Here is a 14,473-nt window from a genome sequence, read left to right as displayed (position 1 = left end):
ATATACAATTTGGAACGAAACCAAAGAAAAATATTCTTTTACAGACAGTTATAAAATACTTATATAAGGCCCAATTGGACAGAGCCTTGGATGACATGGTCTGTCATGAGCCATCATAGCCCATGGGAGCAGGCATTCAAATTAGATGATCTTAAGGTCCTTTCCAAGCCTAACCATTCTATGGTGATTTTGACTATTGCACTTATGAAAAAAAAACCAACCCCCAAAAACCCACAAACCAAACCCCACGAACCACATGTAAGATATAGATAGAAGTTTATAACTATGATAAAATTTTATCTTTGTAAATCTTGATTCAGCAAAACACAAATGTTTTTTATTATAGAGCTGCTGAGGTTTCTGTGTTTGTACTCCAGTAAGGAAGTAAGAGTAAGGACTGATATCAGGAGAAGTAAGAAATTCATAGAAATATTGACAATTGAATACATGTGACCTTTGGAAGAGAGAAAAGCAAAAAGGAGTGAGAAAGTGCTTAGATTAGGTTATATTCCAAAAGGAAAAGGTAAACTGAAGTTAGAAGGAGCAAGTGGACAGGTCTAATCCAAATAAAACATTTTGCTGGATTACAGAGGTTTGTCGTTTTTTTTTTTTTCCACATAGCATTTTAACAGTAACAAGGAGATTATTTTAACCTTATATTAAAATAAACAGTAGGTATCTGTGTGATTAAGTATTTGAATGGCAATTAAATATTCCTAGCAATTGTACATTATTATCAATATAATAGACTTGATTATTCAGAGTAAAAGAATTCATGTTAACCATGCTGTCATTTAAATAGTACATTGTAGATGTACTCCTATGAAAAAAGTTCCTTTAAGGCACAGAAATCCAGACTGGGAGAGGAGATAAAAATGAACAATGAGAATACTTTATTCCATATAGGTTATTATACCGCTCTTATCATCATAGTATCTGATTACTTTCTGGTGGTGCATTAAGCTACGGGATTGGCATCTGTTGCTTAGTGCTTGCTATAGCATGATGATTCCTGTAGACTTGGGGGAAGGAGGAATAGGAAAGCTGTGAAAAACTTGCTTAAATGTTAACAAATTCTGCATGTGGCAATGTTAAATAAAAGAGGAGGTAAGAACAGTAATGATGAAAATGATACCCAATTAGGTGAAGGAGAGCACGTATACATGTCTTGCTGACCCTGCAAAGACTTTTGGAAGTTAAGGATAGTAAGAGGTTGCCATTTGATCCATGAAGGTTGGCATCTATTTCAAGAGTAGTTCAGAAATGTCAGACAGACTGTTAAAAGATATAGCAACCTATTAAAAAAAGGGCATTTTTTTTTTTTTTACTATCGGATTTTGATCAACCTAATATTTAATTTGGAAAGGAACAAAGTTTCTAAAATATAGTGTCTTTATAGCTCTTCTGTGAGATTGTTCCCAGGGTAGGAGTTTTATAGAACCCTCCCTTTCATAAAGCTGCTGCGCTCCGCAAAGATTGCTGGTACCTGGGCAGCCTGCGACCTTGTGTTGTAACTGTGCGATGCTGAGCAGATACCTAGACAACCTGAATTCAGACAATATTCAAGTGAGAACAAAAGTGAGTACAAATAGGCCAATGCAATTAAGCTAAAAAATATAACTGTGTTCATTACATGGAAAAACGCAAGCTGAAAATATATAAACAGTCAGGTGCTGAGAGGCTTCTAAAAATAACCAAACACAAGCTAGAAGACTATGGAGTACAAAATATTGAGAACAAATGAAGGGACTTTTTCTATTAAAAAAAATAATATATATATATATATATATATTTAAAAACCCTTTGCAATCCTGATGTATTTTTGTGTCAGCTTCTGCAGGCAGGTCCAAGAAAATTTTGTTTTTAAATTGGTTTAATTGTTTAAATGAACAAAAGAGTTTCTGAAGAAAATCTTAAAAATATATACTTTTAAAATATCTGTGCACTCTATGTGTTAAAGAAATGCCCAGCTAATTAAATGAATAATTCTTCATCAGTATCATACATTAAAATGTCTTGATAATTTAATTTTAATCTATATCTAACTACTTACAATTCTCTTATCTGCAAAAACGGGTTTGAAGAGAATTGAGAACAGGATCTCCTTGCATTGCTGTTATTTTGTGTCACAGGTTTGTTATTTTGTAAATGTTGGAACTGTCTTTCTCATGGCCATGACACAGTTCTGAGTTACGTCAAATAGCAAATGAATACTTCATTTTGCAACTTTTTCTTCAACTGGAAAGTGCACAGAATTTGAAATCTCAGTGTTCTCTCTGCTGAAGACTTTAATTGAAAAAATAGGGCTCAAATTCAGACCCACATATCGTATAAAAATTGTGCTGTTTTTTTTTACGTAAATCAGTTTATGACAAATAATCTGATTTTCACAAATCCTGGAAAGGCAAAGCTACATATTTTTCTAGTTGTAATAGCCATTATTTACTGCCTTGAGTGACATGGATATTTAAGAGTTTAAATAAGTAATTTGTAACTTTTAGGTAAAAAATATGGATAGTCCAACTTGAGTCAGACTATAGGTGGACAAGGTATTTACATCTGGGCATATTATCAACAGAAAAATGCCTCTGTTGTTAAGCATCATGTGTGACTAGTACCTATAGGAATTCACAGTGTGATTTTACCTAAACTTGTGTGGTTGCTGCCAAAACATTTTTGCAAACTTTGTGATTTACATTATGCAACTTGACATCAGGAGTAGAATCTGCTTTTTTGAACAGCAGAGCTCTGAATTTGCAGCAACTTATCAATTATCTTTCCTCTCCTGAAGTAGCAGTTCTTTCAGTAGCAGTTTCTCATAGTACTGTGGGGATGACACAGAAAAAGGGATTATTTATCAGCTAAATAACTCCGATTTTTTATAACACTCACAGATCCATACTAGTCTCTCCTGTGTCCTTTGCTCCCTTCCAAGGAGGGCTTCAGGAGAGAGAGAAAGGGTGTGAGAGAGGTGGAGCATTTTCTGTGTCTTGAATACACTGTACTCAAGAGAGTAATGCATGCATTTTAGTGCCAAGCAATATTTTCATAAGGGTTCTTTGAATACCTATGTCTGTGTGTACACATGCATTACAGCATCTACAGAGTAGCTCAGGATGGGCCACACATCTGTAGAATAGGGGTTACTATCAGAGAGTAACTCACCAATATCAAAAGTAAATAGGGTGCTTGGTCAAATCACACTGACTCAGAAAGTACTGAATTTTGAGAGGAGTTTCCAAAAAAAAAAAATTAAATGGTTTATTATAAAAGTGTTTGAGATGCGTATTTTTTCTTCCACAGGAAAAAAGAAAATCCAGAATAAAAATCACAAAACATTTGAATGAAATAGTGCTGTGGTAGAAAGTCTTGTTTGGCAAAAATATTATTTCCTATGAGAAATTTGACTTACAAATTCCTAGTGATTAGGATTTACATTATGACTGACAATTTATACAAACACTATATTTGTTTTCTTGTTCATAATTAGGTACTTCTAGTATGTTGCCACATCTTTTGAGAGCAAAGTATTACTTATGCTTTTTCACAGAGATTGTTGGGGATCTGACGCTTTTTGTTTAGGCATAGAAACATCCACGTTATGTCCTAAATGAGAAAGATCGCTGATAACTTTGAAGAGAGATTGAGGTGGTTAAATGGGGAGGAATTTCAGGGAAATGCATAGGCTGTATTCATGACAAAAACAACTTATTGCCAGGTAGATAAGAAGGTAATTGATTCGATCCTCCATATATATGTATATAGAAGTTATTTGGCTATTTATTTGAAACTGCTACAAGTTGTCAGTAGATACCAGCATAAAATAGTAATCTGAGGTGAAAGATGACATACTGATGGATAATTTGGTTCATCTTAATGTTATATATTTCTGTTTAGGTAATCCCAAAAGGCCTCAGTAAATTATAGCTTTACTGCATTACGGGTTTTTGTTTTTTTTTTGTTTACATAATTGAAACAAACATCTGCTATAGATGTCTTGTTTTCAAGGCTCCCATGCTCAACAGATTTCTGCATGCTTGCTTATATTGTTATGGATGGTTCCACTAATTTCAGTGAGAATGCCAATTGTAGTAAAGATCAATACAAAACTGTAAGAGTTTACATGATAAAGGTCTGGAGATGTTATACAGATCCATTTGTCTCCCAGAGCATGGAAATGAAAGGGTTATCACTGGACATACTGGATTAAGGACAATACTACTGCATGTTTTATGTAGGACATTACATTTTATCCAGTATATATTGTTCAAATTCATATAGGAAATTTGCATTGCTTGTGAAAGTTTATTTCTTAAATTCACAATCACATGGCTGTTGTTAATCCTCTGAGGACAGAACTAGGTTCTGTTTGTAGAACTTAACTGTGTTTAAACTAAGGGCACTGTTTTCTACATGTTGCATTCTGCTTCTCTCCTGCTAGACAAAAGCTATCCAGAAATGCATTCCAGAAATCTGGTTGCTTGGTTTCATGCTCTGCAAGCATTGGTTACCACAGTGTTTTAGAAAAATGCCTTTTCAGGAAGCAGAAATGTAATCAAATAGAGCTCACTGAAGTTGTGTTGAATGAACCATCTCTTAACAAATTGAAAGTAACATACTCAAAAATTAAATGATTAGTAACCTTTAATTTCCTGTTACAGTCAGAGAAATATACAAAAGAGGGCATGAGAATATCCTCAGAAGCACCTCTTTACATCCCCTGAAGCTGCATACCCTTTGAACGTACCTCATTACAAATGTCTTGTGACAGTGTTATAAACTGACCCTCTTCAACAGGCAAGTCTTTCTGGAAAGCAAAGCAGACAGTTACCTCCACCTAGACTGTGCACATTTCTGTAGATGCTCTATGTCTGAGACACTGGAACAATTAATGTCTCCTAGTTATCAAATCAGGATGTACTGATCAAAAAACATTAGGGTTAGGGTTATATTTGTATTGGATCACTCTTGTTCAAAGGTTGCTTTACATATTGCTGTTGTAATAAAAAAAATGCAAATTCTTGTCTTTGATCCCAAAGAACTAGGCATTACACAAATTTAAAGTAAAATCCCTTTAATGTCCTTAAGTCTCCATACAGCCTGTGTAAACATTTACTAGTAGTTCAGAATTCCAGGAAGACGTTGAAACAGAACTGAAGTACTCTTATCGCAATTGGAATTTGAAATTTGGAATCGCAATTTGGAATAAGAAATAAAGGTCTTCTGCTTATTAGTAGGAAAGATAAAAACACTTTCAAGTTACATGACCCTTGTTGGTCTTCTGAAATTTCCTCTGTGCTGTTCAGGCATTTAGTATTGAAAATTGTAAACCAGTAACCAGCAGGCTGCGATATCTGCTTTTGTTTAATGGTTCGGTGTATTTCAGGTTCTTCAATAATCATTCTGTGCTTATTTATAATACATAACCCTTTGTCCAGGTCGGCAGCTTTGGCTGTCAAGTGTGAAGTAGAACCATCTCTTAAGCTCAAATTTGTTTTCAGCTACTCTATGGTATTACTGGCTGTGGTGCAGCTCCTGTCTCCCCATCAAAAAAAACCAACAATTTGATATTAAGATGAAATTCATAGTGTTATATATTCACTGGGGCAGCAGATATACATAATATCATGAAACTCAATGAGCTATAAAGTCATGAATCACATGAATTCATGTATCATTACTAAATCTCTGTATTGTTGAATTTATTTATTGAATATGTGCATACACTGTTTGGTAACTATTTTCTATGTAGTTATTCAGGATTTTCTTAGAAAGTTTTCTTAATTGATTTGCCAAATCAAAACTTAGGAGTGATGATTCTCTTTTTAGGAAAATTTTAATTGCAAATGTTTTCTCCAGTACAGAATTTAATTCTGAGAAGGTGAACAATGACCAAGCAACCAAGGATCTGGTAGCTAAGATACTAAACTGATTGCATGAAAGCTCGTCTCAGTGCTGTTGAGTGCCCTTTGCTGCTAAGCTGTGAAAAGCCTCATAGAAGGAAATCTGGTTGTACACAGGAATATTACAAAAATGTGTAGGACTAAAACTAAAGAAATTCCCTTATGTGACTGCACACTGTGAATTTCACATGGATAGTGTGGAACTATAATTTGATAAAGATTTTCAGTTATGTGTGTTCTAAATTTTCTGAAAAGCAAGCTAATGTAATTAGTAGTGCTTTAATCAGAACATGAGTTTTCCATTATTTCTGTGAATTATCTCTTCTGTGATGGCACCAACCAGCCACAGTGTGCCTTTTTGTTTGTTTGATTCTGTCAGAAAATGCCAGTTCATTGAACAGAAAGCACTATTTCTGTTTGGGGAAAAAAAAAAAAGAAAATTAAAAGTGCATTGTGGAAGATCCTGCCTAGACTTTTTCAACAATCAAAGTTCAGGTTTTTTTTCTTTTTTAAATAACTTTACAGGCCCATAACCTATATTTAATGTATAAATAGCTCCCCTCCCCTCAATTCAATAACCTGTAAATTATACATGTATAGTAGAAGCAGGAGTTAAGATCCAGAGTCCTTTCTCCCCTGCCTTTGATCACTCATAGCCTGCTCAATCTTCCGAGAAGGCTCCATGCCTTTGATCTCCTCTGCTTCCGTCTCTATGTTGTTCAGGTTATCTGAGGATGTTGATTATTTTGAAATGTAGGTTTTACTCACAAAATTATGCCAATTTAAACTAAAAAAAATTGAAAGATCAGCCATTTGTACTAAAAATATTGAAGAAGTAAACAGCTACAATGGATATTTAAAACATTTTAATGTACAAGGTGTTAATTGCTCTGACATAAAAGTACTTAAAAATCTTGATTTGAAGATTTGTGGTGCTTGGAATGAGATTATTTTGCAGACTCAAAAATTTACAGTAAGGAAATTGAAAAGTGGGATATAGAAAACTGTTCCCTATACAATTTTAATCATTTTGCTTCAAAACTAATTGATCCTTTAGTCTGCTGAATCAAAAACACACCTTACACTGGGTTATCATGCACATGTTCTTTCTCTTGAGCTTAGATTTATGACCTGACCAGGGTTTTTTTTAGCTAGCAGAACTCAAACTGCTGAGAATGTAACCTAGTGAAGTGCATGCACAGGCTGCTATATTTTTGTGATTAAATTGCCAAAACGTGCAGAGTGCATTTGGATATGTGAACTTATATACCTGCCTTTTGGAAAGTACCGTCCAGATTTGCATGAATATACGGACCTAAAGGCATATGTAACTTCTTTCCTGAAATAATTAAGCATGTTTCAAAAATACTTATTTTCTCTCTGCCTATGAGCACTGAACTGTGCTATATTGAGGTGTGAGACTGTAGTCAGTTATAACAGCTAAGGGATAGGTGAGACACAGCACATGTTCCACTGAAGACTATTTTTAGAGCAAGACAGCTAAGAAAAATACTCCTTTTAAATAACATTGTGTAAAATTTCAAGTTCTGAGCAGCCAGGATTTGTACATGGTGGCATGGGAAAGGCATGAAGTAAAAACATAAACTTTTATTTCTCAATCAGTTTATCACTGATTGAGAAATCAATGGGACAAAGAATGCTGTTGAGGCATCCTTTTTATTCCTGGTTTATATTCAGGTCAAGAAAGAGTCCTAGGAAAATTAAGTGGCCCTGAAGAATCCTTGGTGCAGAACCTGCTGGGCAGTAGGGAAGAGGAAGCCATCAGTGGTTTTGCTGAGTTATGTCTGTGCGATCCTGGACCCATGAGGATTTTTTCATTCTGAAGCTAGGGAGAGGATTGCTGTTGTGAAGGTGTTCCTTATATGTAGGTGCGCAACTCTACTAAGCATTGCAGCAGTTCTTGAAGGGGAGCACTGGGACTGGAGTTACACTGGGGCAGGTCTAGGCACTGAGCACGCTGCTAAATCAGGAACTGATGAAACAGTTTCTGACTTCAATTCTGGCTATACTTGTCTTGAAGAGGTTTTAAGGAAAGAAAGCAACATTGCTTTGTTTATCAGAAGTAGAAGGCGTGTAAGGAATTATTTGTTGTTTACTCTCTTTGCTAGCTAATTCTCTGTGCTTGCTGTCCTACTCCAGTGACCAGGAGTTAGATCAAGGTATCTTCAGATTTTGGTTTTCAAAGATAGTGGTCAAGATGGTACAAACTACATAGGTGTTATTTAGAAATTATTTAATTCCAGGTAGTACTTATGATTCAGTGCAGTGTACTTAACACAGAGCATGAGAATATATATGTCAGGTATTCTATGCTTTATACAATAATGATAAATTGTTTATGAAAACAAGTTAATCATTGATATCTTTGGCTTTAGAACTGGAAGAAAATTTAACTGCCATGATACTTAGGCATATTGAAGAGTGACATGCTAAACGCTTTTAAATTTGGGGAAAAAATAGATGCTTCTGATTTTTTTATCTGATGAATAGTGATGACAATGCTGAGTTGCATTTGCTCTTAGACCTGCAAGAGGCAAATGAGTTAAAGGGAATGTAAATGTTTTTCTATCTATGTCTAAGACTTGGTGTATGTGAGGGCACTGAATGTTGTACCTCTTGCTTTGAACTTCTGTAATGTTTCTGGCGTGACAGTGGTGAAGTAAATGGAGGCTGAAACAAGTATGCTGAAGGAAATGTCTGTGTCAGAGCTCTTCCTGTCATCAGGTTTGGTTTGATATAACACAGCAGCATTTTTACCTGTCTGAGTTACTGTTTCATTGTTTGTGGAGGAGTCATATCTTTTTGTGCCTGAAGGATCACCGGTAAAAGCCTAAGTTTTTTAAGAAACAGGAATATCAATAGAGCCTGGGTTTTGCTTGGCCTCACTATGGGCTCCTCTCAGACCCAGCCCTCCCTCAGCATAGCAGCCATGCTGCTTATTCCACCACAAATGCGCTTCCCTGTGAAGAATAGAAGGGTGGCTCCCATTTGCAGTGGGAGATTTCTTTATACTGTGGAATAGTTATTGACAAAGGCTCATCTGAATTAGCTATTTAAATTCATTATATTTGCTATTTATGAATACTTGCTCTAAGGGAATAGCTGATCTTCTTAAAACATCTGTCAAGAAGGCTTTTATTGTGTGAACAAGAGTATTGGATGTGCATTACACAGTTTTTCATGCTTTTTATTTTAAAAGATTTTCAAAGAAGAAAAAAGATTGTGAAGTTCAGGTACCCAGCCATACAGCCAAAGTGGCCAAAAGTTAAATAGGTTGCAGATATCACAGCAAAAAGTTTAGAGGAGAAGGAACTTAAAGCAAGACCGACCGTGACAATTTTCGAAAGGGAAAAATTACAGTTAAATTCCTGATGTAAGACATCTCTGGCTCTTACCATAAAACATCTTCCTTAAGTCTCTTACTTTGGTGCTGTTAACTTTGAGGCAGGAAAAAAAAAAAAAAGAGAAAGCAGAGTGCCATTTGATCACAAAATAAAATAGCAAACCGATAATAACTTTTCATTTGCATATGTTTTGCAGATAATTTTTGTCACCTCTATCTATTAGGGCCGTTGAGAATGCAATCTGCAGAGCAAGACCATTTTATTGTGTTCTGCTGTGCCATACAGTACATTAAAGTTATACAGAAATGTGTCCAGCACGTGCATGTCTTCTTCACTTTATGTGTTTCCAACTTAATTTTAGTAACTAAATTGGTGTACTTGATAACCTTGTTTTTGTGTTCAAGAACAATCATATGAAAGAGCCTATTCCCTTCTTCCCTCTCTCCCTTCATTCTGAGAGCATCGCTGTATTTCTCTCTGGTTCTCTCTCAACTTTTCACTCACATCTTGAGCAGGTTGCTATTGCCTGGGAAAGGCTCCAGCTTTTCCCTTCCAGTTAGCTTGCAAATTGCCCATTAACCTACGAAGGTTGAGGTGCTGGTTGTCCTGTGGGAGCTGATTACAGGCACAGAGCAGAAACCCTCAGCCCAGCCCACGTTTCCTGTCCTCTTTGCCTTCCCCTTCCTGCCTCCCCAGTGGAAGAAGAATCAGTGCCTTCTTCTCCTGTGGAGAGGTCAGCCCTATGCAGCCTTCTCCAACATGGCCTCCCTGCCTCCTCCAGCTGTGGGTAGACAGGGCCAAGCACTCCTGCAGATATGTACTTTTGGTTCCCTTTGTGTTGCCGTTATATTAATTTATAGGCAAGGCAATCTGAGATTCAGCTACATCTCTAATTGCTGTCGGGCACATATGCAAGTGATTTTTTAACAGCTTTTTAGCATCCTTCTTGAATATTGGTGAATGCTTGTTACTGAGGGATAGCCACATATTGAAGTGCTTTTCCACATGTGGAAAATAAAAATTCTGTGTATTCTGTGCCTGTCGTCCCTCAAAAGCTGCTGCTCAGATTTGCCTAGCTCTGGCTGCCTATTGTTTGTAATTAGTGGCAAACACCCTTCCGAGATCTGAAACTTGAGCTGTTTCCTTACCCTTTTCACATATCACCACTGATAATAGTAGTAAATTTGAACAGGATATGATTTGTTGTTGCTTACTTGGAGGTTTCAAATCAATTCTAATGAAACCATTATTTTTCACCATGGTTTGAAATGCATCTGGGTTTGTGGGATGCACCCTTGTGACATGGATGTATTGTGGCCTAGGTATTTTTACGGTTAATAGTGAAATGTAAGGTGGAATGAAATGAGCCTCAGTCTCTCTTGTCCTATTAGGAAAACAAACAAACAAGCAGAAAAAAAAAAAAACCAAACCCAAACCAATCTGTTTTGATCTGTTGACTCAAAAAAAACCTACTAAAATGATAAAAATGGAACCTCAGGTTTCTGTTTCTACATAATTGTTAACTAAAGACATTTGAATTGGCTTTCTGAGTTTTATGAGCCTGGAGAAATTAATTTAGTTTTAAATAATCTCAAAGATATTATCTAATCCCAATGATCTTTACGGGAGAATCCACCATATGTCATTTTTATGGCTGAGGCATAACAACACACAGTTTGCTTGTGATCCCTGGCAGTCAGCTCAATCCCTGTGGTCCAAGTTGTGGGATTATTGTCACTCCAACATATAGCTGGAGTGACAAACAGCATTTCCACTTACTGGTAGCACCTAGGCAGCCAGCTTTAAGCTCACAGGGAAAAGAAAAGGGTCTCTGGATTCAAAACTATGAGCATGGCATTTCACTTCAAAAGATCATTTGAGCCAGCTTGCTCCATGTCACTGCATCAGCCTCTGGCTGCTGGCTTTTGGAAAGCTCAAAGCCTGTAAAAGAGAGGAACTAAGCTGTAGACTGATTTACTGAGGTCATAGCAAGTTTCTCTTCTTCCAGGCAGCTCCCAGCAGTTGACCAGAGCAGGGTGGATCCCAATTGCACTGGCTCAGCTGGCCGAGCAGGGTCGCTCCCATCCCCCGATGTACCCAGCACCTCCTCCCGGCCCCTTTCCAATGCTGGGCCGTGGTGGCTGCTCCTTCTCCCCATCTTACAGGAACCTCCAACACCACCCTTCGTCTACCAGAGAGTCTGCCCCAAACGCTCTCCTCCTCCCAGCCACACCTGCCCGCTCCAGAGCCCGGGTGCAGGTCTCCAGGATTTGCTGGGAGCAAGGCAGGGACTGCTTCAGTGCTGCCTGCCAGCCTGCCGACTGCACCGCCCCAGTCCCGGCTGGGGGTGCAGCCAGCCCCCGCAGCCCTTGGGCTGGTGGACAGCCTCGGGACCTCCCTCCGAGGGCTGTGCCGCCCTCGTAACTGTCTTCCTCCACTTCAAAGCCCCCGTTCTCACGCTTCCTTCCTTCGGTAATGAACCTTCAATTTCCTCCAGGTAAATAAAGTGAAACTGGAAAGAACTGTAAAACAAAACATGAAAGTAGCCGAGCTAGAGAGTTACAGCCCACAGTGTCCCTGGGAATGGTTTTTCCTGTCCTCCCGCTGCGGTTTCCAGCCTGTTGTCTCCCACTTTGTTTGCTCTTTCTTACCGGTTTTTAGCTCTAAGCTCTTTAGCATGCAACCTCCTCATCGTGGGAGCATTAGTACAGATGCTAATAGGTAGAGAGGCTCCTCCCATGGCTCCGTTTTTATTAATTGGGGGATCAGAGAAATTACCACATTTTTAGTATCTCTTTTGCAGTAGCTATTAAGCTTCATGGTGTAGAAGCAGTGAGTGGATTTTTGTTCATTTGTTCACAACACTGATCTCCAAGATAAATTCTTCTGTATGAGGTTTTTAGTTGCTGGGAGGGCATGTGTTTGTGGCTCAGTAGGTTACGTGGTATTTTCATTTGGAAGTGACATTTTAGGTGACATTTTACAATAGATGGGTAAAATCTAAATTTCAGGTCCGTAGCAGAGAAGTTGTGTCTATTACTTAGCCTATTTAGACACTTGCATCTTTTATAAATTCTTCCTGATTTCATCTCTGCTCACGAAATCTAGATTAAATGCGTTTTGAAGAAGGGAGGGTGCTGACTGGCCTCAAATGTGATGGTTTGCAAACTTGCAGACCAGCTGTCCTGCTTGCTTGTGAAGATAAGAGGGCTTCGATGAAGGGTTTTGTGCTGCTGGAAGCTGAACCAGCTTTCTCAGGGGACTGCTTTGAGCAAGATTGCAGCAGGACTGCATCCCCACTGTTACTAGTGGGTATTGCCACACACGTGTAATTTGTGCTAGATAAAATGAGGACGTAATAAAGACAGGTAAAAAGAAGAGATGAGAGATCTGCTGTGTCCTTTTCCTTTTTTTTTTTTTTTTTTTTCTTTTTTCTTTCTTTTAGGGAGCAAAAATGTCCAGGGGATGCCACATTAGCTGGGGGAAAAAGTGAGTGCTACTTTAAATCAGAAAACTTGTGTTATACCTACTGCTTTATTTTGGGAACCGTTTCCGTATGTTATGAAGGAAAGTTGCAGACTAGGCATGTTTATTAGACCTTTAATTGCTACATTTAAGAGACAGGCGCTTTTCTTTTTTTTTAATTTTTTTTCCTCCCCCTTCCCTTTTTAACAACAAGAAGCCAGGGTTTGCTGTGCAAATGAAGCAGGCTTTGCAAGAATCAGATTCACTTTGGACGACTCTTCACATTCCTCGTCATCATTACATTAGGCAGCACAATTCCATCTCTGGTTGATGGGCAGAAAAAGTGGGCAGCCTGCCAGGTAGACGTTTCCATGGCTCCCAACCCCCAAAGGTGATGCGTTTTTCAGCTAATTCAATGAAGAGTGGGCTGAACTTTGGGTATAAACTAGACAATAGCTGCCTTCGCAGTATCAGCAGAATGGTTTATGGGAATGCACTCCACATTTGGCAGAGCATCATGTGACCTTACGGCTGAGATTTTGTGATGGTGCCAACGGAGACTTGGAAAGCAGTGCCCATTCTGACTTTTTTCCTCTTTTCTTACATGGCTCAGAAAATGGTGGATCTTAATACTTGACTTTAGCCAGACTCAGCAAGCGATTGAGCTTTGAAGCACAACTTTGCCTTTATTCTGGCTTTTTTGGCACACCACCAGGAGGCTGTCCCTTTCACGCCTGATAAATTCTGCTTCTTATCTCCAGATAGAAAAAAAAGAAAGAAAATATAAGCAGAATATTTGTACTTCATAACTACATTTTAAACGTATATGGCTTTTTATTTTATTGCTGATGTGTAGTTTAGAACTGCCCTCCCAAGTGTCTGAAGGATAAAAGTTGTTTTTATATTTTTGGTGGTTTTTGGTTGTTTTTCTTTTTTCTTTTTTTCCTTCCTCCTGTTTAATGAACAGGCATTTGAACTGGGCAAACGGGGCGACAACACTGAACGTGAAATCATTGCAGCACAGTGTAGCAAACTGGCACCCTGCCTTTTCACCCCTTTGCTCCGGCAGATTTGTGCAATCCCCATCTATAAGACTGGCGCAGGGGCGAGGTGAATTTTCTGGTCTCTCCCCACCTCTAGTCCTGTGCAGGCAGTTGCGGCAAGGATTGGTGCAGCTTTTGCGCAGTGCTTTGTGCCTGGAATTCCGAGAAGAGAGAGAGAGAGAGAAGACAGGCACCCTGGTCTTCTTCCGAGAAAGAACAGGAGCCCTAAGAAGAAGAAACAAATCTGAGTTTGTCCTACATACAAGAGTGCAGAAAAAAAAAAAAAGTGACTATCCTGCTTCCAAAAAAAAAACCCCAAAACCTGGCATGTTTTACTACAGAGACATCAGGATGTGTTAGAGCTGCTTAAAGCAGTGTAACAAAATGAACCTGAGAGATTGATTCTTTTAGTAAAAAGAAAAAAACAAAATGAACTAATTTCTTGTTTGCTTGGGTTTTTTCACTACTGCTCATATAGCAGTGTTTGGCACTGGGTGAAAACGTACCTTTCATATCAGGTATAGCTTCTTTTTCTTTTTTCTTCTTTTTCTTTTTAAAGCTGTTTTAAACATGTTGTTTTGGATCTAAGGGTGTTAATTTTAATGTAGTCAGCTGTTCACACTTTTTCAAACTAATTTTTTGGGTGTATGTTTGATCTAATACTGCTAAAAATAGAAAGTAAACAAAAAATCGAGGG

General features: G+C 38.0%; 1 protein-coding gene across 1 annotated transcript in view; it reads left to right on the top strand.

Moving 5' to 3' along the window:
- The window catches only part of LOC133269758 (uncharacterized), a 139,474-nt gene that overhangs the window by 6,985 nt on the left and 118,016 nt on the right, over nt 1–14,473 (top strand). The window contains exon 2 of the mRNA XM_061454423.1: nt 11,277–11,765. Coding sequence (XP_061310407.1) covers nt 11,277–11,765 — 489 coding nt within the window. The remainder of the gene's footprint in view (nt 1–11,276; nt 11,766–14,473) is intronic.

Source organism: Pezoporus flaviventris, unplaced genomic scaffold, assembly GCF_033815535.1.
Source record: "Pezoporus flaviventris isolate CSIRO_AGI_PZ_B2104156 unplaced genomic scaffold, CSIRO_AGI_Pfla_v1 ptg000015l, whole genome shotgun sequence".
Classification (NCBI taxonomy): Eukaryota; Metazoa; Chordata; class Aves; order Psittaciformes; family Psittacidae; genus Pezoporus; species Pezoporus flaviventris.
This window is presented reverse-complemented; position numbering and strand designations above follow the sequence as displayed.